This window comes from Leuresthes tenuis, unplaced genomic scaffold (genome assembly GCF_036924035.1).
Source record: "Leuresthes tenuis unplaced genomic scaffold, fLeuTen1.0.hap1 SCAF_10, whole genome shotgun sequence".
NCBI lineage: Eukaryota > Metazoa > Chordata > Actinopteri > Atheriniformes > Atherinopsidae > Leuresthes > Leuresthes tenuis.
Window position 1 is genome coordinate 10,773,439 of NW_027325364.1, and position 26,203 is coordinate 10,799,641.

Sequence of the window (26,203 nt, forward strand, 5' to 3'; positions counted from 1 at the left end):
AGCAATTCAACACTACTTAATTTAGAGCAACAAATAACTTTAACACTGCACATAAACGCAAGAGAAAGTGCAGTAAGGACATTTACATAGGAAATGACTTCATTCCAAAGTGAGCATACAGTTTAAAATGGCAACTTTGCATTGGACAGTTAACACTCCCCAAACCCAACAACAATTTTTTTTCCATGAGGTCTTTTCTATTTGGACATGTTGTAGTTGTGATTAAACAACAGCTGTGTCAAAGGAAATACTCTGAAAAGGTATCATTTTGGAAAGGCATTGTTTCCTATGAAATCATTTGGGGTTAGCAGCAGACTATAACAAATATATATATATATTTTTTTAGCCATGCAGGGACAACCTGTTCGATACAGACTGCAGAGATTGTAAAGCAATAAGGCGAAAAGCAACAGCAGCAACATTTTGAATTATTTACATTAAAAGTGATGTAGTATACTTGTGCTGCTCTCCACTGTCTCAGTTCACGTCGTCCTCTGTGTGCTGTTAGGCCTGCCTCAGTGTCTCCCTTAACAAACGCCTGCAGGCCTTCTAATTCCCAACCCTCAAACTTTGTCTTGTGCCAGATTTCGTACATGCCAGTCTGTTGACTCCCTTGACTTGTTTGCAGTCAACATTGCGCTCTCTTGCTCATTTTTACTCTCATATCTGCTTTATAGTTTTGGAGCGTTGTTGTTAAAAAGGGGGTGTGTCGCTCAGTGGAACATCAGGTTTGTTAAGTAGCCTCTGGGTTTTTTCAAACTTTCTCTCTGGTTGTTATACTTTATTTTTGGGGTTACTTCGGCCGCTTTTTGTCCTGGATTTCATTTATTTAGACACCAGCTTTGTCCCCCCCCCTTTCTTTAGTGTGGTTAACAGTGGCCACTAAATCTAACAGAGCCCCACGTCAATTTGTTGTTCACTACCTAAGCAGTCTAGCTTATATTCACATTATATAAACTACGGTTTATTTAAATTGCTAATCCCATATTATTTATGTCCATGTGCTTTTGAATCCAAACTTAATTAGTTTTAACACTGAAAAACTTGTGAAATTGGAAACAGTTTCCCTCACATGCGGAGAAATTAACGTTAATGTTTATTGTTCGCGCTTTGCTAACTTAAAGAGGAATGAGCTTCTGGGCGGAGCTTCTTGTATAAAATGCCCTTGAAGCACGTCTTGAAGACTATCCGCCCTGCCGGCATACACCACACCACATACACAAACCAAGGAAAATACTCTGACAGACCTACTTTTTTGTTTTAGAAAGTTTTCACACCACTAGAAATGGACAGTTTGGGATATTTTAGATGTCGTACAAGTTTACTCCAAAAACATTGATGAATTGCAGAGGAGCGAATAAGAAATCTGATCAACACTAAGCTGCAAGAGCAGCTTAAATCTTTATATTTTTTGCTGTATTAAGGGGGAAAAAAATGGGGGTTGGTCTCCAGTCTTAATGCATTTGTCACAGTTTTTATTTATGTTTTACAGATAATTCAACCATGGGGAAAACAAATCCATCTGCACATCCCAACAGACTCTTATTTCATCCCATTTCCTCAAGCCTTTGTATAATAGTGTCTTCCAAAAAAAACCAAAACATACAGGGCTGGACAGTCCCACAAAAAAAAAAAAAAAAAAATCATGCGTTATTAGTAATTTCACTTCTCTTTCTGATTTAAAACAATCATCGGACTCAAAAGTGTTACAGAAAGTTAATAAATAAGTTATTTACAGATTTGTGTTAATGCCTTGCACGTTCCTTAAAAACCTAGTGTTAGACTGTATACAGCTCACATAACGGCCACTTTTAGTTTAGGACTGTCCCATACGTAGTCACTTCAGATAAGCTTAGCGACATTTAGCGACGTGTCCAGAGAGATGGTGGGAGCGAGCAAACCTACGGAGGCAGTTTGGGCAGGAATATGGCTTCTCCCCTGTGTGCGTCAACATGTGGGTTTTCAAATGGCCTGACAAGCGAAAGCTTTTCCCACATTCTTTGCATGTGTAGGGGCGCAGATTAGTGTGACTCCTCCTATGTTTGCCCAGGTCGCCTGAGGAAGTGTAGCAGCGGTGGCACTCTGGACATTCAAAAGGCTTTTCCCCGGAGTGTATCCTCTTATGCTTCACCAAGTCTCCAGACTGAGTGAAACTCTTGTCACATTCATTACATTTGTAAGGTCTCTCACCAGTGTGCGTGCGCTGGTGATTTCGTAGATGCGAAAGGCGAATGAACCTATTGCCGCAGACTGTGCAGTGGTAAGGCCTTTCTCCAGTGTGCGTTCGTAAGTGTATTTTTAAAGCCCCGAGGTCACCGATCTTCAGGCCACAGTCCCCGCACTGGTGAGCTTTCTCCTTGGTGTGAAGCTTGCTGTGAACCCTCAGGTTTCTCCGAGTGTTAAAGCTCTTTCCACACACATTGCAATGGAAAGGCCTCTCACTTGAGTGCGTCCTCACGTGAAGATCCAGACTCGACTTGAATCCAAACTCCTTTCCACATTCCGGGCACGAATACTCCTTCTTGCCAGAGTGTGTGGTTAAGTGACACTTGAGGTGGTGTGATCTTAAGAAGGCCTTGCCACACACCTCACATTTGAACGGCTTCTCGCCTGAGTGTATTTTCATGTGTTGCCTCAAACTGCTGCGCTCCACAAACCTCCTGCCACAGTCCTTGCAGACAAATGGCCGGTCACCTGTGTGGGTGCGCATGTGATCCTCCAGGCTTTGAGGTGTTCGCACTTTCTTGCCACACTCCAGGCACTGCACTCCAGTATCCAGACAGATCGGCTTATCCTCAGATTCTGCGGTATCTGGTTCATTACACAAATGGGGTCCTTGACCCCATGTAGCTTTGAAACTTTTCCCACAATCAGCACAACTGAGATGCCCTCCTTGAGTGACCACAGACATGTTGTGCCAGCGCTGGCAGTGATTCTTCAGATTCGTCAGGTACTGGAAGCTGCGTGCGCAGGTTGGGCAAGGGTGAAGCCTGCGGGGGGGGGCAGAAGGGTGGACCTCACGTATATGGACCCTGAGATGCACTTTGGATTTAAAGGAGCTGCTACACATACTGCAGGTGTGTTTGGGGATGAAGTTTAGTGTGTGGTTCGGGAGGCATTTCTTAAGATTAGCGAGATACTCTTTTTGATGGACCCACTTCACATGTTTCTCCAAGAAGTCCAAGTCAGTGAAGGAAATAGTGCAGTGAGGACATGGAAAAAACTTAGATGATGACTCTAAGTAGGAGAGAAAAAGACACACAGACAGCAAATGGCATTAACATGATTTTCTGATTCTATTCTTCCCTGATTTACAGTCAGAAAAATCCAAGTAAGTGTATATGTCTGTAATAGTTATAATACTTTATCTGACTGACACTCTGACCCGTAAAAACCAGAAAAAAACAGAAAACTACAGGTGTTACCTGCTGAGGTAGTCAGAAATATTCAATTGAGTAGTCATGGCACTGAACCATCGTTAACCAAATTTACCTCACCTGTGCTTTTGCTGCTGTACCAGGTTAACATGTCTACCCTGGAAAGGTCTATTCAGGGGTAGTATATCACAGAATTAAACTAAAGTAGCCTGCTAGTACAAATTCATTCATATCCATAGAGTGATTCATGTGATTCAATTATTCAATTCTATGAGAAATTACTAAAATGATCAACAATTTATGGGGAAAAGGGAAAGGAATGATGTCTGGCTGTAGCGTTTTTAGTTTATGTTCATTTGAATTTGTAAAAATTAAGTTTAACATTCATACAGGTTTATTATTAGGTGTTAGAAGTCGTTGCAGCCTGTTTTATAAAGTAATCTCTCTGCTATCGCCACACAAATGTGTTAGGTCTTTATCAACAGTTGTATATCAAAACGCTCCAGGGAGAAAATGCAAAAACTATCAACTTACAACCAACCACAACAGCGAAACGTGTCCCGTACGGTCCGTGACACAGTCCTCTGTACAGTCTTATCACATCACATCTGCTCAGATAAACACTGTGACCAGACAAGGCTGTGTGGACGTTTGTTTTAACAGGAAGGCAGCCGGATGTATCTGGGTAACTGAGTAATACGTTGGTGGAATGTGGCTTTTTTTAAATTCTTCTCATTATACATTTCTTTTAAGAACTAATTTCAAAGCGTGTTCTCAGAGCAGCTTTAGTGAACTACGCTAGATTTCTGCCTTATCGAGCATTGCTGCAGTGCAACCTCTGCAAACTACCTTCTACTTTTTGGCGCTTTTACAGGTTTAAGCTTTTGAAGAGACACAGCTTATATGTGCTCACAATCCATCGGACATGTTTGGTGCAACCAAACAGAAAGTTGAATTAACAAATTAAAAACACCAAGCCGTGGAGCAGTGGTTAAAATAAAATAAAGTCAATAATAGCTAACAAATAATAGCAACACTGTGTGTGTGTGTGTGTGTGTGTTTTAACTGCAGGCTTGTACCTGTGCAGACCTCCTCCTCCTCCTCTTCCTCTTCAAACTCTTCTTGGATGTTGCCAGCCTCCTCTGCCTCCTCTTCACTCCATCTCTCCTCTTTAATCCACGACTCTGACTCCTCCTTTACAGCATCTTCACTTAATTCATACTCCGGCTGATGGTCAGAGTCAAACTCGACTTTTACGTCTCTCTGTATATCGCTAATAGTGTCAGGCTTAGTGTCTACAATGCTTGATGTGTCTTCACTGCGATCCTCACCGATCTCCAGTGAAAGTGGTTCCTCCTTTATGAGGATATTAAAATCCTCTCCATTGGTGTATTCGCCATGAGAGCCTGTCTCTTCCTCAGTCTCTGATGCACATTCTGTTTTCAATGTAACCTCATCGTGGTGTTTCTCGCCTTTTTTCGCTTTTTTCTTGACAGATTTCATCTTCATATTGTCACCATTGGGGTTTGGTCTTCTCGGCGTGCTGTGGACTAAATTAACATATTGCTGAATCAAGTGTCTTGGATGAGAAAGGCAGTCACACACAAACTAAGGTGAAGTCATAAACCAGCTTGATAATTGGTCATCTGGGCTGCATGTTAGCTAACGTTAGCATCATAGCTAAGCAACACAAACAGTCAGCAATGGTAATTTCACAGCAGCGCTACTGCAGCGGTTCGTTTTCTGTAGCCGTGTTGTGACTTCACTGCTCTCGGTGTTAAGCTTTTAGGGGCTTTAAAGAAGATACTTACAGTCGTACAGGAAGCAATTCAGACGAGGTGGTTTATATTTAAGCTAGCCTTTACTAGCTGGCGACATTAGTGTGCAGCGAGGAACAACACAGGAAGCGAACCGCATACTTCCTTTGGTTCTGACCAACCAACTCAGACCACTGATGTTCATTTTACTCCCCAATACAGTTAAAGTGACAACGCCGTCCTACCTACCTACTTACTTATCTATCTATCTATCTATCAATTTTTAGCATTTATTTGTTTTTTCATGTCCTTTACTATGGACGTTTCGACTAAATGAGCGTAAAATGTCATGAAACTTTAAAAAAAAAAAAAAAAAGGTTGTGCCTTTAACAATGGAATTCTGTAGCAACTAATCAGCTAGGACATAAACCTGCTGGGTGTTTTCATGTAGTCACACATTTCCGATGAGCAGCCTTGAATCAGTTTTGGTGTGGCACAAAACACGTTACATTTGTCACAAAAGACGTATTTTTCCCACTGCAGTATGGCTTCTTATATCTGGTGTCCTCTTTCTTACTATCAGAATTTATCACATGGGCTTACATCCTGAACTTGTGGTCTGCGATGGACACGCTGTGGTTTCTGAGACATACTTGGTCTTCCACGTTCAGCTGCCACTGGTTTGTTGGCGCTCACCAGACACTGGGCCACACTCATGATGAAATGAAGGAGATCCCGGGTGTCTTTTGTCTGGAGACTGGCCCACTTGGTGACCAGCCTATATTCTTACCAACTGTTGACCACAGCCAAGTCAAACACATGTGTGATCCACCTGTGGACAGCACACCTTCAAAACTCAGGCCTGCATTTTGTCCACTGCAGCACTTCATCCATTCTGCCGACACCAACCAAGTTAGAGCCCATGGCAACTGGTCTATTATCAAACCAGTTGACGAGTGCCACTGTATCCCCACAGCTTCCTCGTGGCTTTTTAGCCATCTCTTTGTCGGGATGTAGGGGAGGCCAGGCAAAACAACAGACCCTTGCTTTGACAGACCAGAGAGCCACAAAATGGTATCATTTGTACATCAACACTAAGGTTTTTCCACTCATGGAAGCTCCAAACTCAGGACAAATCCAAGCTGCTGCTTTGTTGTCTGCATCAACAGTTAAAACTTCATTATTAACCTATTGTAGTTGAGGCAAAGACACAAGAGTATATCTCAATTAAATAGAAATTCACAACTCTGACTGCTCGCCCAACACCGGATATTCTAATGTTGACATTAAAATTAACATCTTAAGGGTTTCTTTAGGCTTTGACAAAATAATTTATGTTCTAAAATTCAGTTTAAAATAGACCTATAAATAAAAAGTTATTAGTTCTAAAGAGACAAACTGTAAAAAAAAAAAAACATGTTCCACAAACTTTATTTCAGCTGACTCAAGACATTGAATCTTCACTCAGTCTTTTGTACAACACTGTTCCCTTCTTCAAAAACAACTAATACAAACACAAGAAAAGTTATGTACAAAAATAAAGTATGTTAAAAAAGAAAAAGACACAGAGATACAAGACAAAAGAAGAGTTAATGCTTCCTTGTGGAGGGCTGCCATAAATAGTCAGAAAATTCATGTGAGCTTTAGTTTGCTAAACAACGCTGTAGTTCATGGAAAGAAAAGATCTTTCATGGTTTTTATCTGATAAAAGAGGCCAGCGGCAACATTCTGAGTTCATACACGACAACGTGCGCCACCTGGGGCTGGACGACTGATTTCACATGGATAATGGGGCCCCTCGGCTCCACGCAGTGCAAAAAGAAAACCAAAAATACTTACACCAACACAAAAGTGGACGTGCGATTAAGTCCAAATATGCTCTCAAATCTGCTGAAACCTCTCGCCAGGAGAACTTCTGATGTAACTCTTTCCCATATCATTGTAATAGCAACAACTATCATACTGCATTCATAAAATAAAGTTTTAGTTAAACTGTAGTTATGATTGGCGAATACAATCATCGAAGCTGGAAAGCCGCTAGTCCATCATCATCAGCCAAAGACCAACATTATGAGAACAAAATGTTAATTAAATACTTATCAAGGACACAGTTTCTTCATTTTTATGGACGAATTCTTTGTTAAAAAACGTATTGTTAAGGTTTGATGTTGAAAACATTATCATTTTTTTGAACTTTTCTTTTTTCTTTACAAAAACAACTCCTAAAACCAAATTGAAATGGTACTTTTACATCCTCCAGGAGCTGCACAACACACATTTCCAACACAAGTATTAAGTGTAAGCCAGCTGACCCACAGACAAGGCAAGAAGTGAAGGCAGATAAGACAACGAAAACGTAACAGACGAGGTGAATTAATATGCAAAAACATACTCTGGAGTCTGTTTGACACAAACACGTAGCTTGCAAACTGGGTTAGAATTACAAATCATTGATATTGACAGATATAAAAACCACCTCACGAGCAACATTGACTATTTTTCCTGCACTGGGTTGACAATCAAAACCTCACACATTATGCTGAACCAATTCAAATCCAATATTCTCCATCGCATTTTTGATTGTCACTTTTTGGGATATAAAGCACATGTTGGTTCCAAAGCGCGCATTCTTTTTTTTTTTCCTTTTTCTTTTATACCATCGTCGGTCAATGAGAATAATTTAAACAAGAGTCCAGCTTCAGTCTTTAGTGTCCTCATACCTCTCTTCAGTGATCACAGACGCTATGTGACATTTTGTTGAAACGCGTGACGGTTGTAGTGCATTCAGGAGACAGCTGACTTGGTCATGTGAAGCATAGAAATACAGTAATAAGCAATACATCATACATCTAAAGACGCGTATTATTTCATAATACAGTGTATGTACATCTCTGTTCACAATGCTCAAGATTATCGACTCTGATGTACAGAAACTATTTCTTTTGGACTTTGCCTTGCAGATATAATTTATGATATTTCAAACACTGTACAGACTTATATCTCTCTTAGTTTTGCCTTATTTCTTATCTGTTGCTTGTGTCCCCTACATAGCCATAGTGGTCAGGTGCTGATGCCCCAACAGCCCCTTGCGCCCTGCACCTGCCCCTTGATGCCCCCCTCCACTGCCATGGCCACAATATTCTTGCAGATTCTGTCGCAAAGTAACCAGTGCAGAGCCTAGACAGGCACGGTTTGGAGCCAGGACACCCCCAGGCAGCTGAAAGAGGACAGTGGCCACCCCAGCCATGCCGTCATCTGTGGGCTCTAGGGTGATTGGTCCTACCTTGAAGGAGGAATAGGAAAAGCCCATGAGCTGAGAGAGGAAAGGGTCGGAGCGACAAAAGTGCTGGTAGCCACTGTATGTGGATGGATGGTGATGATGTGAAGCTTGGGTGACAGCTGTCGTGCTGGTATAATGATGTGTGTTCAAGTAGTGCAGCGGCAGGTGCTGCCCGCTGTTGCCTCCTCCTAAGGTGAGGTGATGGTGGTGGGCTGTGGGTCCGGAGCTTGGGTCGTGTTTGTAGGAAACTGGTCCTGCTCTTCCCCTGTGGCCCACCACCACTCCACCTAACTTGCCAGTGCGGGCATGAGCGAGCGACACTGTGCTGCCCCCCACCCCTGAGGGTAGATAGATAAGCTGAGGCTCCTCTGGCTCAAGGTATATGGTGAGTTTAGCAAAGGGCCTGGATGCCATTTTGGTCATCTCCTGGATGTGACGACGCTGCTCCCGACGGAAGTCCAGAAACTGCTTAACCTTCCACAAAAGGACACAGACAGACAAGAAAAGGAAAAAGCAGGAGAAGAAAACCGAGAAAAAGACAAAGAGATCTATATGGGCTTGGTCCTGTCTCAGAAACAGCAGGCCCTGGGATTCTCCTCGTCTTTGATCGGTTCCCACGCCTCTGAGAGCGATGTAGAAGCGGCTGGATTTCAGGGAGTGCACCTCATGAGGGAAGGTGATGACCACGCGATCTCGAACTCTACGGACAATCAGCACCGTCTGTGCTTTCCACACAGTTATGTAGGTAATGAGTCCTTCAGCACGCTCTTCTCTAATTTCCCTCTCTGCCCCTGGGGGTTTGGCTTGCAGCTGCAGCGGGTTGTGGGAGATCACGGGACCTCCCAGGTTGGACGAAGCATTGGCCAACACTTTTATAGGGGACGGAGGAGAATCCTTCTCTGCTGCTGTAGTTGTCCCACGGGTCACTGACTCCTCCTCTATCTTGATGGTGTGAACCCCTGTGTCCCGGTCCACGTCCACAATGAAGGTATCGTGTGAGTTCGACACATAAACCTCCACTTCACCAAAGGTGACGTCAATGGTGACCCGAATGTCCACATTTGTGAACTTTGGCTGGGCAGCAAAAAACACAGTGCGACCCTTGGGTAAGTTGCGAATGGTGGGATCATGGAAGCAGTTGGTTTGGGACGTGGGATCAAAGCAGCCTTCGTTGTCCACGTTGAGCTGACGGTAGCACTGACGCCCATTCACCGGGTTGCCATTGAAGGACTCTTTGCACTTAGCACACTAAATGAGAGAGCAGAATAAAGACAATCTGAGAAAAAACTAAGTTTTCCCACTTTTAAAATATTGCTTAATAAAATCAAACGAGGATATGTTGTGATATGGACCAAAACCTTGTAGAAAAAAATACATTGTCAGCATTCTGGAAAATAGAATTCCCCATCTCTAGCATGAGCATACTTGTTGCCTGTAGCAGTCCTTCCGGTCATTCTGAGGGCTGCTGAGGCAGGCAGACGTCTCGGTGTTGTTTTGGCACGGGCACTCTGCACCATCGTGTTTATTGCACGTGTCTGCGTGGCCGTTACACTGACACCTGTAATGAGGAGATTAAAGAAACTATCTCATGATCAGAGCTAATTTCAGTAGATCTAAATGGTCTTTTTGGGACATGTGCACACACTGTTTATCTCATTTAAAGGCATGGGGAGATTCTGTTTACTAACGATGATTTTTGGTTGCTGTAAAGACAGGCGAAGGAAATATCTTTGATGGTATGGTTAGTTAAAAAGATGAACCATTTAGTGTATTATATTACATTACAGGTTTATACTCATATCTGGCAAGCCTAACAATATGCTTCCAAAAGCATAAATGTGTATGTAATCTATATAACAAAGGATTTGTAATGTCATTCAGCAGCACACAATACTCACTTCTCACACTTCCCCTGCAGTAAGAAATAGCCACTAAGGCAGCTCTCACACTTGTCACCAACACTGTTGTGTTGACAATTCACACACACAGCATTATCTTCCGTAGGACCCTCAGACACCCAGTTCTGAATCTGATGAAGGATAAGGCCAGATGGATTTTACAAGGAGTTCAAACAAAGACCATAGCTAACATTAAGAAAAAGGTAAGTGAACAATCATCGCTCGTATACTTACACTGTTGGGGTCCAGAGGGAACAACCGAGGGCTTTCAAGAGCCTTCTTGTGCTCGTCCCTTGACAGACACACAGCACTGTTTCCCTTGCAAAACTCTCGACACGGACGACAAGTGCCGCCATCCTTAGCAGAGCCCACAAACAGCGGCTTACATTTCTCGCAGTGCTTACCCTAGAATTGGAGCAGAGAAACAAATATTCACCACTGTATGTGGGGGAAAACAGTGTGTAGATGCGTATTTATCATAGGCGCTTACTATGGTGTTGTTGTGGCATTCGAGGCAAACATCTGGTTTGTTAACCCCAGCGCAGTTGCTGTGTTTGTTGCAGTTGCACTGAGAGGAGCAGTTATCCCCGACAAAGCCAAAGTGACACTGGCAAACTCCAGGGGACACACATGTCCCGTTTACACAGCCCTGTGCGCACACTGGCTCACACTGTCCAGAAATACTGTGCCGAGGAAAAAAACACACACAAGGAGGAGATTTGGGTAAACATGTATGGTTACAATAAAGCTCATTACGGTATTTTAGTAACTGTTCTCATTTACTACCTGCTGAGTATGTAACCCTGTTTGCAGGTGCAGTGGTATCCCTGGGGTAGGTCGTGGCAGTCCTGAGTGTTGTTGCAGTGGTGATGGCCGTTGGCACACTCATCCTCCTCTGGACAATGAAGGAAAGACCAGCTGCTGTTTCTCAGGGGACAAACACCCTCACTCACACCTGGAAGGAAGCGACAAAAACAGAAATTTGGATAAACTGAAGGAATTCAACTAAACTGAATTGGAAAATTAACAGGCAAAGCTTATTTGAAGCCGCCAAATGAAGATTTTTCTCACCGTCAAGTCCTCCCTGCATGCAGCGTCCAGCCCCATTGCCCCCCCGAGTAGCACACCAGCCACACTGAGGTCTGACAATGCACTGTGAGCACTGGGTGAGCTGGGAGCACTGGGGAGAGCAGGAGTCGCCCCCTGAAAGCAATCGACCACACTGGCCCGCTTCACAACGGATGGGCACAAAAGACGGGCTCATGCACTACAGGAAGGAAAGAGAAGTTTGCTGGACATGAGCATTACTGAACTATATCAAAGACAGAACACCCTAAAGCTTAGCTCCACTCTTACCTTTTGAAGAGCCATACTCCAGACACAGTGCTGCCAGCCCCCATCAGAGCCTCTGGAGCCCAGACAGAGGCTGCATTTGTGGAGACTGTGGCATGGGGGAGGGCATGGCAGAGGGGGAGAGGACTCCACCTGCATGGGTGAGACGTTGAGCAGAGCGTAGCTGAAACACGTCCAGTCATAAGTGGGGTTCACACTCAGGATGCGTCTCGTCTCGCCTACAGGAAGAACATCCCATTATACTTTCTTCAGTAGAAAATGAGAACAAAAATAACCTACATCATGGTCATCCATAATTATTCATCTGTATGCTACTGGGTGTGGTAATTATACTAATGTTATCATTCAATTACAAGGTCCTTAAGTGTTCATCTGAAATGAGATACATTTTCAGCCTGTGTACCTGTGCGTTTGAACTGGCGGGTCCACATGCATTTTCCAGAAGCGGTACACTTGGGGCAGTCAGAAGCCTCACAGCTCGTCTCAGTGCAGTTGCTGGACAGGAAAATCTCTCTCTGGTTGATCTTACAGTCATGTTCAGATGTACAGCTGACAGAGCTGTTGATACAGGCTCCTTCTGGACAGTTTGTGCACCACTTACACTGTAAAGCAGGCTAGAAATTTTAGGAAAGAACAAATATTAGTTGACAGAAGCCGTCTCTCTTTCTCTCAGAAGCTGGTATCAGAGTAATGATGTCATATGCTACCTGCGATGGGCTGGAAAATGTTTTTGGGTGTCGGGCAAGGCATTCGCTGCAGGTCTTAAGTCTGCGGCACTGGTCTGGCTGACGAGGAGTCGGGGAACAGGTAGACTGACCAGAGACGCAGCCCATTCTGATGGGGATGAGCCAGAGGTAAAAGTCAAATGCGTTGAATTTACAACCTGTAAATAACTTTAAGCACAAGAGGTTACCTCTCAGCAGCATCAGAAGAAGCACAGGCTCCTCTACACCAGGTGCAGCTCCCTGTGGTGGTGTTGCAGGCCTCTGGTGTGGGTAGCAGAGCACAGGGGTCAGAGGGCACAGACAGAGTTAGAACTCTGCCCAGCGTGACTCCATTGAAGCCACCTGACAGGAAGAGGCGACCGTCCCAGCTCGTCATGGCCAAAGACACTGAGCGATTTACTGGGTCTCCTATGGCAGAGACTGAAGAAAGGAGATTAAAGGGGTTAAGGTTATGATGGGTAATTATTCATAAATGAATATGCTGCAGGGTGTTGTGACAGTCACCTGGTTGAATCCAGGTGTTACAGTTGATCTGGTACAGAGACACAGAGTTACTGTAGTCTTCTGCTTCTGTCCTCCCCCCAACAATGACCATGGTGTCTTTGATCAGGGCTGCAGCATGGAAGAAACGGGACAGGGGCTACAAAGAGAGGATACAGCAAGAATAAATACGTTGGTTTAATGCAGTGGACTGACCGTGGATGACCGCTAAGCTTTTCTATTTTAATGATAATAGATGGAGCCAGCCTCTTACCTTATTACCCTGTGAGGGGACAAGCAGAGACCAGGTGAGGTTGGGGTAATAGAGACTGTAAAGTTCTCCTGATGGCTCCACTGTCTCCACGTGAAAGCGGTAGCCCCCAAACACGTAGATGGCATCAGTCTGTTCGTGGTAGACTGCTGAGTGGCCATATAAACCTGATGGAAGGGCACATGTTGAATCAGATTTATGGGTTTGAAAACCAAAATAAGCTCCATCTACATTTCTGTTATCTATTCTTTTGCACACAAATGTAGGCCTTTCTTTTTCTTGCGTAAGAGATGCATCAGTGAAAATGTTACTGACCAAGCAGAGAGAAAGGAGTTGTCACCAAGCCTAAGTTTGTTTCAACAACTTATTGTATTCTTTCTTGCTCTTAGGGTTTCAATTTGTATGCACATACCTTGAATTCTGACTTCAGGATAGTGTTTCTACAAATAGTAGGATCAGCCCCAAAAGTGGTATCTCAGTTTATATCTACTCCTCATATTTAAACGCTAAAGATATCTGTTCACTTCAAATAAGACAAACACATTTCTGTTGAGTTTTGTAATTAGAGCACATCTGTATAATTAACAGGGTGACATAAAATAGTATTAGGAAGTATTATCATTTGCTTAGTTTGATAAATTGGCTAAAACTTGTTTTTAAAAAGGTATCAGAACATCATTGGCTTGTTAATAAGTAAGTCTTTCATGAAGCTGCGTGATTCTTGAGTGAGTCTTGGCAAGATTCATCTTCTTTTTCCTTTTCCTTTCTCCAATAATTTCCCTCTCAACTAGACTAGAAGAAATAAATGAATCAGGCAACAATGAAAGTAGGCAGCGGTAACTGCAGAGCATTCCTTATCCTAAGATCCTCATCCCAACCACTGCTCTCATATTCTCTGTAAAATATGTCCCAACACAATGAAAGGCTTTTAAAAACCTGTAGGTGGTGTGCCAGTGTGGGGGGCAATGGTCCAGTTTCCAGTATGAGAGCTGAACTCCAGGAGGTGGTGATTGAAGCCATTCTCTGGAGAGTAACCTCCAATCAGTAGCACGGAGGAGCCTCGGCGTACAGTTAAAGTGTGACCTGCCACTGGGGGCAGCACTGAGCTCTGTCAGAGGTGGATGAAAATTACATTAGTTTTAGGTAAAACATTTTCTTAGATTTTGTATTTCCACTATAAGTCAAACACTAACCTTGTGTTCTCTCCAGACTAAGCTACTGAGATTGAGACTCCAGGTATCCATGGCGACACCATCTTGAGTGACGCCGCCTACCACCAACATGACGTTGTGGCCTGCTGCCTGGCCTCCAGAGCCAGATTCAAAAGTGGTCACCAATGCAGAGGCGTGGTGATAGCGAGCGCTAGGGGTCGAACCTTCATCTACAGTACTCGTTAACATTTGAGTCCAACGACGCTCCAACACAGTATATCTAAACCAACGAAAAGGAAATGTATAGCTACACACTCAGAGACAAAACATTTCACAGCATAGAAAGGGTGATAGTAACTAAAAATCTGTAACATGAAAGCTACTCAAAACAATCCTGAGGTCTAAGTTTTTACAATCTCTACAGGCTACACTCCTACCTGTACACATTTCCGAGGATGCCCTCTGACAGAGAAAGCCCTCCGTACATCCAGAGGTTGCCCTGTGGTCCAGACACCAGAGAGTGTCCCATCCTGTGAAGGAACCGATGAGCCTGGTTCTGTAAAACAAAAGTGAATGAATGTGAATGTGTCTGTGCTGGGGGGTGTGCAGCGTGGCTTTATTTAGTTTATCGCGGTTTACTTCCTACCATTGTAAGCTGAGTGTCCAGCAGTGTTTCCCAAATCAAGCTGTTGGAGTCCCGAGGAAGTGAGCAGTCTGAGCCAGCCCAGCTATCCGAGCATATACACAAGCCCAGAGACTGGGATGAAGGAAAATCCAGTGGTTAGATTTATAGGAGCATGTGTTCCCTCATTTTCACTGCTTGAAAAATCTATACTGGAAAATTCATGCTATAGTGCTCCATATTGGATGCATTTCAACTTTGTTCCAGTCGTGGAAATAAACCATATTTTTTGTCAAAAGTGTAATCTGTAAAATGAATCCTAAAAACTCTTACTATATTACAAACTCCTCTTTCTTCCGTTACTCCACAATCTTGAGGGCACATTGGCCGGTCACAGTGTGGTCCCCCGTGTCCCTGTGGACACTGGCAGAGCCCACCCTGGCATACAGCTCCACTTCGACACACAGATGATCCCTCTTCATCCTCATCAGAGCTCTGGTGACACCGCCGAACCCAGAAAGATGCATTGAAGCCTTGCGGTTTGTTTGAAGAGACATTGGCTTCAAAGTAGACTGAGATCACACCTGATGATTGATAAGAGTCGGTGGTGAGAGAGTGGCTTTATACTGTGTAGATTAAACGCCTGCTGTAAACTGAACCAGAGTTATGTGTGAATGTTGTGTTTATCTCTGAATGTGTAAGTCATTTCAGTGCTCAGGTTTAAAGCGTACCTGAGGTGGCCTCCACTGTGATGGGCTGCGTCCTTGTGGTGCCACAGAAAGCTCCAATTAAATTGTGATCAGAATGTACAACTCCATTGCCCAGAAAACGAGGGAGGCCATCAAACACATAGACATATGAGCTCTGCAAAATAAAGTAGATTTTATATGTAATTAACATACTTAAGGAATATAAATCATTTTAATGTTACAGTGCAGCTTCAACATCAATTTGTGTGCACCCATAGGTCATATTTGAACTCACTTTACAGTACGTGTGGGAGTCCGGGTGCAGAGTGAGGGCTACTGGGGGACAGAGCTGTCTGGGCAGACAAGGTGCCAGGTTCTCTGTGACTGACAAGACCCACAAGCAATGAGAAAGCCCCCCTTTCCCTTCTGTGCCACTCCGCCATCCCAAAGACGACGACAGGGGCATGGCAGAGGAGGAGGAGGAGGAGAGCAGGACGGAGCGGCCCTGGCATTGGCGGTAGCATGTGCCGTTGTTTCTATTTGTCAGGATGAAATCATAAAAAAAATTAAATCATAACATTTAAAAAAAATAATAAATCAAATAAATGAACAAATAAGCCAAACATATTTCAGGTTTCATAAGAAAAACAAAACCCACTCATTATAAACACAGAAGAAAATAAAAATGTGCATTACTTTTAAGCTGTATGGCAAAGCTCTCCTTACCTGGGGTCTCCATAGTAACCAGGCAGGCAGGACTCACAGTGTGGTCCCTGAGTGTTGTGAGTGCAGTAGCACTGGCCCGTCTGATTGTGACAGTATCCTTGCAGAGGGTCGCCATGCCCGTTACACTCACAAGGCACACAGCCGCTGCCACCAGCCAGGGCTGAGCCAAAGCTGCCCGGATGGCAGTGCTCACAGTGAGGCCCTGTCGTCCAGTCTGAAAGAGAATGAATGAATGTGATTGGACAAAATAAGTGTACGTTCCATTCCCTTTGCACAATGAACAATGGCACCTGTGGTGTCACTTTTATGAATTGGGAAATAAAAAATAAAAAATATTATATATATATACAGTAGGTCTTACCCTGGCATTCATCACAGATCCCTGGAGCAGTAATACAGGTGGAGTGGAAATTGCAGCCACAGTCAACGTCACATTCAACACCGCTCAGAACCAGAGTGGCCGGGTCTGAGGTCCAGCCCAGAGAACATTCACACTCAAACCGCGGGCTGCCGCTACACTGGCCCTCACGACACTCATTGTAACAGCTGTGGGAGAAAAATGATGCCCTTTTTTTTTTCAGTTTCATCAAACACATATTTAATGGAAGAGGAGACTGAGCCTTTTATATGAAAACACTTAAAAACACAGTATCAACAGATTGATTTTTGATTTTAAACAAAAACTCTTACGTCTGGTTGCAGTGCAGTGTGCCATCCCCCGTGTATCCCCTCTCACAGTGGCACTCGTAAGAGGTTGGAGTGTTGATACATGTGGCGAAAGGATGACAGTTGTGGAGACCCAGCCTACATTCCTCTACATCAGGACAAGTGGGGTAGGACCAGACTGCATCTTTATCTTCATCTTGCAAGTGCTCCAAGTCCATCTCCATTTCAAGAGGTCGAGGTGGGGCCGAGGTCTGAGGCTCAGGGCTGAAGAGATGCAACAAGGAGATGTGAACCCAAACAAGTACAATGAATTGACACACTCATCCATTTATTATTACAACAAAGTTGCAGGCAGTCATTAAGAAACAGAAAATAATGCTTTTCTTGCAGTAGTGACTGGGATTGTTTGTGAGCGCTGCAGGTATTGAGAAAAATCCTTTCACTGCTTCTAAAAAGCACAATCAAAGTGAAGAGTATGCTAAAATTGATTAACTTCTGCTGTTATCATGTTTACATTGGAATAATCTTACAGTGAAGAAATGGTTAAGACGCCTTCTTCACCAAGCACTACCAACAAAAAAAAACTACTTTAAACACGCGAGAAACTATCTTTAATGAGATGACACACAGTTTAAGAATGTCCCTTTCTATCGGAAATAATCATATGCTTACAGGCAGCTTGCAACATGAGTCATAACTGTAATTAAAGGTTGTTGTTTTTTTTACTTTGCAGCCCGTGCTTCAGCCACAGCCACACTGCAGTTATACACCGATGCATCGTCCATTCCTGCCCAGTCTCCCCTCAAACATCTGAGAAAAAAGAAAAAAAACAAGTCTCATATCACACTTATAGAAAATTAAATAAATACAAAAGATAACAGCATCCACATTAAATCCACACTTGATAACTAAAACTAGGCACTCGTAATTGGTGGGGTGATTTTGCAGTAAATACAGTAATATGTTTGCCATACTTACTTTCCAATTGTGGGATTGTTGTAGTCACCACACCAGCCACACTGGAACGTTCTAAGACAGTCGGTGCATGTGTTTAAAGCTGAACACTGCTTACACTGGGGAACTGAATGAACACTGGTGACCAAGAGAAGAGAAAAATTGATTGTTGATCAACTATCAGTTCATATAACTATCCAAATAAACCGACATGTGTTTCTTGACTGCAACCATTAGGCTTTAGTTGCATTTTGTGATCGTTCCTAAAGGTACTCAGGGAGAAAGTTGTTTCTGAAACCCTGGTTTAAATAATGTCAGCATACTACGGTTTGTGTTTTAAGTTGAAATCTCAAAAAGTGAAAGTAACTGCACAGTTAATACTATAAGAATTAGGGCAGCTAATAACGGTCGCTCCAGTAGACCCAATAGCATAGTCCTAGAAATGTTCTCCTCTTACCTGTCATACCAGTCCCTGCACTCTCCATACGGGTATTTTGTGAGGTAGGCAGCGAAATAGAAGCAGGCCTGGGCTGACTCACACCAAGCACACTGGCTGGAGTTTGAGAGGCATTCACCACACGTCTTTCTCCTTCAGAAGAAAAATGGGGGAGAACAGTAAGTCTAAGCTGGAGGTTCTTGTTGAAAGCATGTACGATCTGAAATAATAGACGTTTAAAAACAGATTTTGTCAGCTTACTGGTTGCAGACTTTAGGACATCCCCTTGGATCACGTATGGATCCTTCGAGTCTTCCCCGCCGACTGCACTGATAGTCACCTTTCTTGCTGGAGTTGATCTGCCACTCACAATAGGGGTCCTGTAACCAAAGTTAACTTTGTATCACTCAAATAAAAATACATCATATCCCAACTATGCCATACAATATCTGCAGCAAAAACACACACTATGCCAGATCTAGCAGACGTTATCTGTATTTGACCTGAGTACAAGCAGAGCAGTCCCTGTACTCTTCACACAGGGTGCAGTGCTGCGGTGCCAACAGCAGATGGCGCTGACTTTCTCCTTGGCCTTCAACCTTTTCTACCTCAGGGCAGAGTTCCGGATCTGGGCTGTCCCGCAAGAGGCAGCGGGAAAGAGACGGACACCAGCCACAAGACTGATCAGATAAACAGGCCAGACAGGACATGTAGCCCGAGCAGGAAACAGAGCGGTACGGCTCCAGGAACAGAAAAGAGATCTCCTAGAAGTTGAGGGGAAAGAAGGTCTGAGTAGGGTATGGCTTTACTTTGACAACTAAAGAAACTTACTCTGCACAGCAACTACAGAAATGTACATTTTTTAAAGTGAAATATCTTTGCTGCTATACAACAGTTTAAAGGTATCAGTACTCACACTCCCTCCAGGTAATGTTCTATTCCAGATCAGAGCCATCTCACTGGTCTGTCCTGAGCCCGAGTTGTTTAGGTAGCCCTCAGCTTGAAAAAGGTAATGGTTGCCCCTGGTCAGGTTAGAGAACAGTCTACTCCCATCTGGCCGAACCAACAGCTTCAACTCCTTTTCCTGCTGAGCTGCCCAGCGACCCACCACCTCCTGATTGACCAATGAGTTGACGGTGAGCAGAAAATGGTGAGAAGACTTTATTCGAATCACATCAAAATAAACTTTCAGCCGCATCCAGCAATACTCCGTGAAAATTCACTGATTAGCAATCACCATCTACAAACATCACTTTAAAACATCACTCAACATAATATCTCTCAGGCTTATGATCACAAAACGCTATCACTTAAAATCTGCTACTGCCAATACCAAAAAAAAAAAAACCAACTCATTTTCTTTAATTGACTGAATTTGGAAATTGTGTGTTTTCTGTTGAGCTGCTTTCTTCCTCACCAGTTGGCTGGAGTTGGGCCCTGATGCCATTCGAGCCTCAAAGTGCAGCCTCTGGATTCGAGCCCACATGGAGACGGTCTCTGTCGGAGGGGGTGCAGGTGGAGGCCCACCCCACAGTGGATGGATGAAGCCTCTGAACTGTAGTGCTACATCCATTTCTGTAGTGGGGCTAAGAATTATGTTGGTGCTGCGGAGGATGGACACCTGGGGGACGGGTGAAGTGGACGGAGGATAGAGAGGGATGGATGGAAGTGGAAACACGTTAACAGGAGCACTATTCTCTATTCGCTAACTATTTGGGGGAAAAAAGCATCTTTTCTATGAAAAACAGAGGAAAAAAAGCAAAAATCACAGAGGAGAAAATGAACAATAAGACACAAAAACAATATTCCAGTAGGAAAACTGTTGTGGAGTTTAAGTCTTAGGGAAGGAAGGAGGATTAAATATAAGCAGAGTGGGGAAGTAATTAAAACCACAACTTGTACAGTGAGCAGTTGAGATTTGGACTCCGTACCTTGTCAGGCTGGGAGTCGTTGCGGGGGTGCTGGAAGGTGAGCAGGTGCAGTCCCGGGACATAGTTCTCGGTGCGACAGGAGTGGAGGGAGGTTAGGAAACGGGTACGCTCCCCCCACCAGCCGTACGCCCCTGAGATCTGGTCCACACGGCACACACTTTGCTCTGCGAGACCGAGAGGGAGAGGTCAGCACACAAAGAACACATCTGACCTCTTACGAGTTTCACAATACCGCAGTTTCCTACAGTATACTACTGCACTGAACTAAGTGTAATCTATAACTTACGTGTGATGTGTTCAGAAGGAGTAAAATGACATGACTTCACTGCACAACAGGAAATACGGAATGTGATTGGACAGGCAAGTCAAATCACAGTCTGACCAGCCTGTCTAATCTCAGCTGTGTGTAATCAAGTCAGTAAACTCCATCTCAGAAACACACCCAACAAAAATCTAGTCCCTCCCTTGTCATCTCCCAACATCTTTTCGACCCTTCTCTTTTGCCCTCCTTCCTCCCTCCTTAGGTCTCACCTGAAACTGGAAGGCAGGACTCGTTCTGAACACACCAGCCAAATTCACCAGGGGCTCGGGCTATAGATGCTGGAGTTCCACTGAACACCAGACATGACTGGCAGTCGGACAGGAAGCGAGCCAGGCCCAGGCAACCAGTGCTGCCACACTGTGACCAGAAAACTGAGTTTACAAACAGCAAATGCAATCCAGACATAACACTCATACAGACAGACGGTAGTAAAGAAAGAAAGAAGAGGATTTGGTCTCTGCTAACATGTCAACACATATAAATAGTATATGTGTTACTAATCTTAAACAAGCTTAAGACAGAATGGAACAAAAGACGACTCTAAGGGAAGTGTTACCGGGTTGGTGGGCTGGTACTCTCGACAGCGGCCTTCACACCAGCTGCACTCCGGGTTCTTAAGGCACATACTCTCATCTAGCGCCTCAGCACAGAAAGCATCCTGGTAAGGGAACAAAAACAAGCATATAGGTACATATAGGCATAAAACACTACTGAGCTATCCAAACATCCTCTAATTCTAAGGACTTTTTCCCATTTAACCTACCATGAGTTTTGAAAAGGAACCCCAACTAAAGAGACTTATAGGCCTTAAAAAGTTGTAATTAGCCTCTCATACTAAAATGTTTGGTTGAAAACACAAAAGAATTTTAAATTTATGACATATACTTGAATTACAGTGCTCAGTAATACTTTATACACATTCTAGTTTGATAAAGATGTAACATGGCTCCGCTCAACAGTTTTAAGTTTTACGGTTGTACAGCTATTTATCCCACTGTAACGTGTGGAGACTGAAGTTATTTGGGAGGAGACCCATATTACGTCACAACTATGTCACTGCTTTGAGGCACTTAAACTCACCCTGTCGACTTGATCGCTACTAACAAACAGAGGTACTTTGTAAGCCACAAGGTCTCCGCGGGCAACGCCGCTGTAACCTCCAGCGACCAGCAGCACTCGTCCCTCCATCACAGCAGCAACATGCGAGTACCGCCCTCTGACAGCGTCGCCATCTTACAAACAAGGAAAGTTGAGTAGTAAAAAAAGAAACAAATAAAAGAAACAAGCTGAGGAGAACAGAACTCGAACGCAGGAGTTGTGACAGGCTGCAGTCGATAGACACTCACTGGATGACCATCTCTCCCCAGAGGACACCCACTGGTGACAACCCAGATGATAGAAGAAGATTTCGTCATCGTAGCACTTTTCCTCCTGGTAGTGAATATGTACATTCCCTCCTGGGAGAGAAAGGTAGGAAGACAAGACAAATACCGATGAGGGTGCAATGATCAAAGTTTGCTTTGTGTTATGAGTTTTATTTGTGATGCTAATCTTGATTCTCACCATAGACCACCATGTAGTTTCCAATGACAGTGGCGGTGTGAAAAGCTCTCTCTCTCGGGCCAGTCGCCGGGAATCGGGAACGGAAAGACGTCCAAAACCGCTTCTCCACGTGGAACACGTCGGTGTTGTTCACCCTCACACTAAACCTTAAAAAAATAAATAAATAAATTGTCAGCTTATTGAAAATGTGTTGTGGGTAACCAGCGGCTAATTACCTTTATAATATACAATCACTAAAATAGTAAAGCTACAGTCCGACACTGAGCAACGTCTAGTCACACTTCCTGTTCGTGCCAAAATGAAGACGTGTGTTTGAAAGGTTAAAGCGTTAACTTTCTCACTATAATGCATGCAGTTGTGTACCTGGCAGTGGTGGGCCTGTGGCCTCCATAGACCAACAGTGTTCTGGATGGGCTGTGGAACACCATGGAATGGCCAGCGGTAGCTGGAGGTTTCCCACCAGTGGCTGAAACTGTCTCCCACCGTCCAGAACCGTGCAAACCGAAACAATACAGGGTTGATGAAAACATATCCTCCTCAGTGCGACCTGTGAAATAAGTTTAGATAGCGTTTATTCCTCTAAGCATGAATGAGACAACATGGCACTATATATTTGTGATGGGTTGGTACTGGGCCAGTATTAACATGTTCCAACTGTATCTTGTATTTTTAACTGGGTTATTCTGACAGACAATAAAGTACTGAATTGATTTGAACACACTAAACTACTTGGACACTAATGTAATATCAAACTTACCACCAAATACATATAGGTAACTGTCTACTACTGCAGCGGCGTGATTAGCCAGTTTAGGAGCGCCACGTGAGCTGGAAAAGCCAAGCTGTTGCCAGTCATCGTGGAGCGGTCGGTACATCCAAACATCACTGGCAAGCGAGCCGTTGGCTAGCTCTCCTCCAAAGATAACCATGTTACCCATATACTCCACAGCTGTGTGAGAGTGACGAGCCACCTAACATGAGCGAGAGAAAGAGAGTACGAAAGAAGAGGAATAACAAGGAATTGTTGAATAATAATAAGGGGGTGACCTTAAATTCATCTTGAGATTTTTTTTCCACATACTTAAAAAGAAAATAACTGTGGGAGCATCAGGAAATAAGACATCTCATTGGCAAGCAAGGAAATAACCTAATTATTATGAATGCTTTATTTGCAAGCTGAGGCAGAAACCAGATTGCACACTTTAAGAACAAACCACTTACAGGAGAGTGACCATAGGACCTGCTTTCCCATTGGTTAGATGTGAAGTTGTATTTGATCAAGTCACCAAGAGCACTGTTCAGATCAAATCCTGCACAGGGAAGATAAGTGATACTCAAATATGGTTGCTGACAGCCAAAACAGCTATCAGACACTATAACAGAGTATCAGTGAAATGGAGAACAGCAGCTCAAATAAAGAACTCTGTGTGATGGTTGATTAAAATCTAACTCTTACAACAAGAAGAAGTCTACAATGATGAACTGTGCTACAAGTTAAACCGCATCAGCTCTACCAAAGAATGCAAAACAAGTAACTTATAAGTGACTAAAAAAGTGGAAAGAAGTTCTCTTAATACTGAAACAGCATCACTGACTTTAAACACTCACCGCCAAACAAGTAGATGGCTCCAGTTGAGGGCAGGTAAACACCAGCAGAGCCCGTCCTCGGAGGTGTATAAGGATTTCCCTCACTCACACGCCACCACTGCCCTGCTCCGCTGTCGTCACGGAGACCAAGCTGGCAGCTGTGGCCAAGGAAGCCCGGGTTACACTGACACCATTCTCCTTTCTGAGATAAAACAAACAAATAAAAAAAAAAGCAAAGTGTTATCAAATCACCCAACATACTCGTTTACTCAAGGTCTTCTCAGTGAAAGATGAGTGACGTTTTGACTGAGCACAGTTCGGCCGTGAATGTTCAGTGGACTCTTCCCCTTTCTAAATCTCACCTTGTCACATTGGCCATTCACAGAACAGGCCTGGGAACACAAAGGAGTTGTACAAGATGATCCTCCCCAACCCTGATGACAGTGACACTTTGATGTGGAGGAATCACAGCGGCCATGCCCACCGCAGGCTCCAGGGCACAAAGAGAAGGTGTACGTTGCGTTGAAGCCCAAGCGGTTGTAGTTAGCATCACTGAAGAGATGAAGAAGCATCTAGAACAAGGAAATTAAAAAGGGAACACAAGTGAGCATCTGGTTTAGTTAGACTGCAAATGCGAATAAGAATGAAGTCTTGAGGTGATAATTAGTTACCTTCCCAGATTTGGCTTCAATGGGTTGAGGCAAAGTGTTGCCACTCAAACTGGCAAGCAGAGGGCTCTGGTAGGAGTCACCATCATACACAAACAAGTAGTCATACGTACACTCTGTGTCCATAAAGGTAAAATTCAAGACAATGCGGTGACTGTTGCTGGGAGCTGAAAAATAAGAAACAGATGCCGATTATTAATGTAATTCATCTCTGTCTCCCATCAACATAAGTTGACCATCACCTAATAAACAACATAAGCATGACACACAGTTCTAATCAGTTCTACCTTTTATAAGCCATTCGCAGTTCCCATTGACAGAGTAGTTTCCTGCTCCATCTGTGACATAACCTGGTGATCCCCTCAACACCTGTCTGTGGCCCTTGCAGTCACCTGCCTGGCACACAGGTGACATGGCCGGCAGAAGAATCACCAGGACGATGATGGAGACAGAGAGGGGGGAGGCCATCACTGGCACTGCCTGAAAGTAAGGGAAGGAGGAGATGACAGTGAGTCATCTGGCGCTGGTCTTGAACACATTTCCACCAAAACTAACGCCATTCTTAATAATCACATGTACATCTGGATAACAGTTGTAACATTGGACATACGATCTGCCAAACAAAACAAGTAAACTATGATAGCAGGATACAGGGCAAAGTTTATAAAGGAGATCCTGACCCAAGCACAGCTTCTTAAGGCCCGTGCAACCCCCCCTACCCGGTTGCACAATTCTTATTTTGCTGACTGGTCAGCCAGCAACATTACATTTAGAGCCAGGTTGACGCTTCTGGAAACTGCAATGCCACTCACACTTCACAAATGAGCTAATATTAAAGATGTCCAAATTGACACAATAGCACAATATGAAAATGGAGTAAACGAAAAATGCTGATTCTTAAGTAACGTAACAGCTGGAAGCTAACGATGCCCTAGTTTTACCTCGCACCATAAAAACATCATACTCATAATTAAACTTTTTTTTTATAGGTTATCATAGCTGTATAGACATCTATATATACTTACAAAGACAAACCATTTGCTCTTGCACAAAAGGGGCTCCCTGCAAGCTATTACAAAGCTAACGTTAATGGTTGCTAAGCTAAGCTAGCTGGCAGAAAACCGTTAACTGCCCTGGGACGCTAGATGGTCAGTAACCCGATTTAAATATTATACTTACCAGTTCCCGTCTCTTTGGCCGCATGGTAATTTACATTTTCGGTGGATCTGTTAAGGTTAGTGACCGCAAGGGCAACCGTATCTTCTGAAGAGAGGTAAAAACTGATAGCTAACTAAACCAGCTAGCAGCTATTGTAGGTAATTCACTGCAGAGCACAGCTAATGGGGCTGCAACACGGTCCCCTGCTAGCTGGCTCGATCGCTAGCTAGCGTCTCAGCCAAATCCAGATGCGCAATCGTCAGTAGTTGCTGGATATCATGATAAATCATTACTCGGAGTGATTGTTTACGAAGTAATTATGAAATTATGTTTCTATAACCCTGATAGAATACACGCAGGGAAAGCCTCCAGCCTGCAACTGTACAACCCGACAGCATCGATGCGTCTCCAGGAGTCCATGTCACGGACGTTGTTTTGGTGTTTATGGCTGGCAAGCAGTACCCAGTGGTTGCCAACACAAAAGACAGAGCCCGGAGTGGCCTGTACCACCACTGCCACCCAGCGGAGATGGAGAGCAATCACACAAAAAAAACATCTGGACAGCAACCTCACCGTGTTAAACTCAATT

At 43.8% G+C, this 26,203-nt stretch overlaps 3 protein-coding genes across 3 annotated transcripts in view; 1 reads left to right on the top strand and 2 right to left on the bottom strand.

The window, feature by feature from the left end:
• LOC140316197 (trypsin-1-like) overlaps positions 1–26,203 on the top strand; it is a 309,543-nt gene that overhangs the window by 219,349 nt on the left and 63,991 nt on the right. The gene's annotated exons all lie outside the window — the stretch shown is intronic.
• On the bottom strand, positions 1,465–5,285 carry LOC140316179 (uncharacterized). The gene is made up of 3 exons (XM_072393905.1): positions 5,189–5,285; positions 4,457–4,927; positions 1,465–3,237 (listed from the first exon to the last, which is right to left on the bottom strand). Exons 2-3 carry the CDS (start codon positions 4,884–4,886, stop codon positions 1,853–1,855), a joined length of 1,815 nt encoding a protein of 604 aa, XP_072250006.1. The 5' UTR covers positions 4,887–4,927; positions 5,189–5,285; the 3' UTR covers positions 1,465–1,852.
• megf8 (multiple EGF-like-domains 8) lies at positions 6,550–26,095 on the bottom strand. The gene is made up of 44 exons (XM_072393906.1): positions 25,636–26,095; positions 24,744–24,936; positions 24,460–24,623; positions 24,151–24,360; positions 23,810–23,990; positions 23,423–23,511; positions 22,959–23,172; positions 22,565–22,748; positions 22,202–22,347; positions 21,985–22,095; positions 21,719–21,870; positions 21,195–21,296; positions 20,848–20,995; positions 20,317–20,480; positions 19,803–20,006; positions 19,302–19,499; positions 18,889–19,149; positions 18,647–18,765; positions 18,407–18,538; positions 17,974–18,087; positions 17,722–17,805; positions 17,020–17,259; positions 16,691–16,875; positions 16,330–16,543; positions 15,899–16,139; positions 15,646–15,778; positions 15,248–15,498; positions 14,939–15,049; positions 14,730–14,848; positions 14,335–14,572; positions 14,078–14,249; positions 13,145–13,308; positions 12,895–13,030; positions 12,579–12,810; positions 12,373–12,499; positions 12,069–12,279; positions 11,669–11,883; positions 11,384–11,579; positions 11,099–11,267; positions 10,803–10,995; positions 10,547–10,717; positions 10,313–10,443; positions 9,840–9,972; positions 6,550–9,662 (listed from the first exon to the last, which is right to left on the bottom strand). Exons 1-44 carry the CDS (start codon positions 25,657–25,659, stop codon positions 8,178–8,180), a joined length of 8,661 nt encoding a protein of 2,886 aa, XP_072250007.1. The 5' UTR covers positions 25,660–26,095; the 3' UTR covers positions 6,550–8,177.

What these genes read in the sequence shown, in the direction of transcription:
- LOC140316179 (XM_072393905.1), bottom strand. Translation starts at nt 4,886, where the DNA reads ATGAAGATGAAATCTGTCAAGAAAAAAGCGAAAAAAGGCGAGAAACAC. An exon ending in GGAGGAGGAGGTCTGCACAG is followed by an intron (nt 3,238 to 4,456) that starts GTACAAGCCTGC and finishes TCTCCTACTTAG; the next exon opens with AGTCATCATCTAAGTTTTTT.
- megf8 (XM_072393906.1), bottom strand. Translation starts at nt 25,659, where the DNA reads ATGCGGCCAAAGAGACGGGAACTG. An exon ending in TGTCCTAAAGTCTGCAACCA is followed by an intron (nt 18,539 to 18,646) that starts GTAAGCTGACAA and finishes TTTCTTCTGAAG; the next exon opens with GAGAAAGACGTGTGGTGAAT. An exon ending in TGGACACTCAGCTTACAATG is followed by an intron (nt 14,849 to 14,938) that starts GTAGGAAGTAAA and finishes TTTGTTTTACAG; the next exon opens with AACCAGGCTCATCGGTTCCT.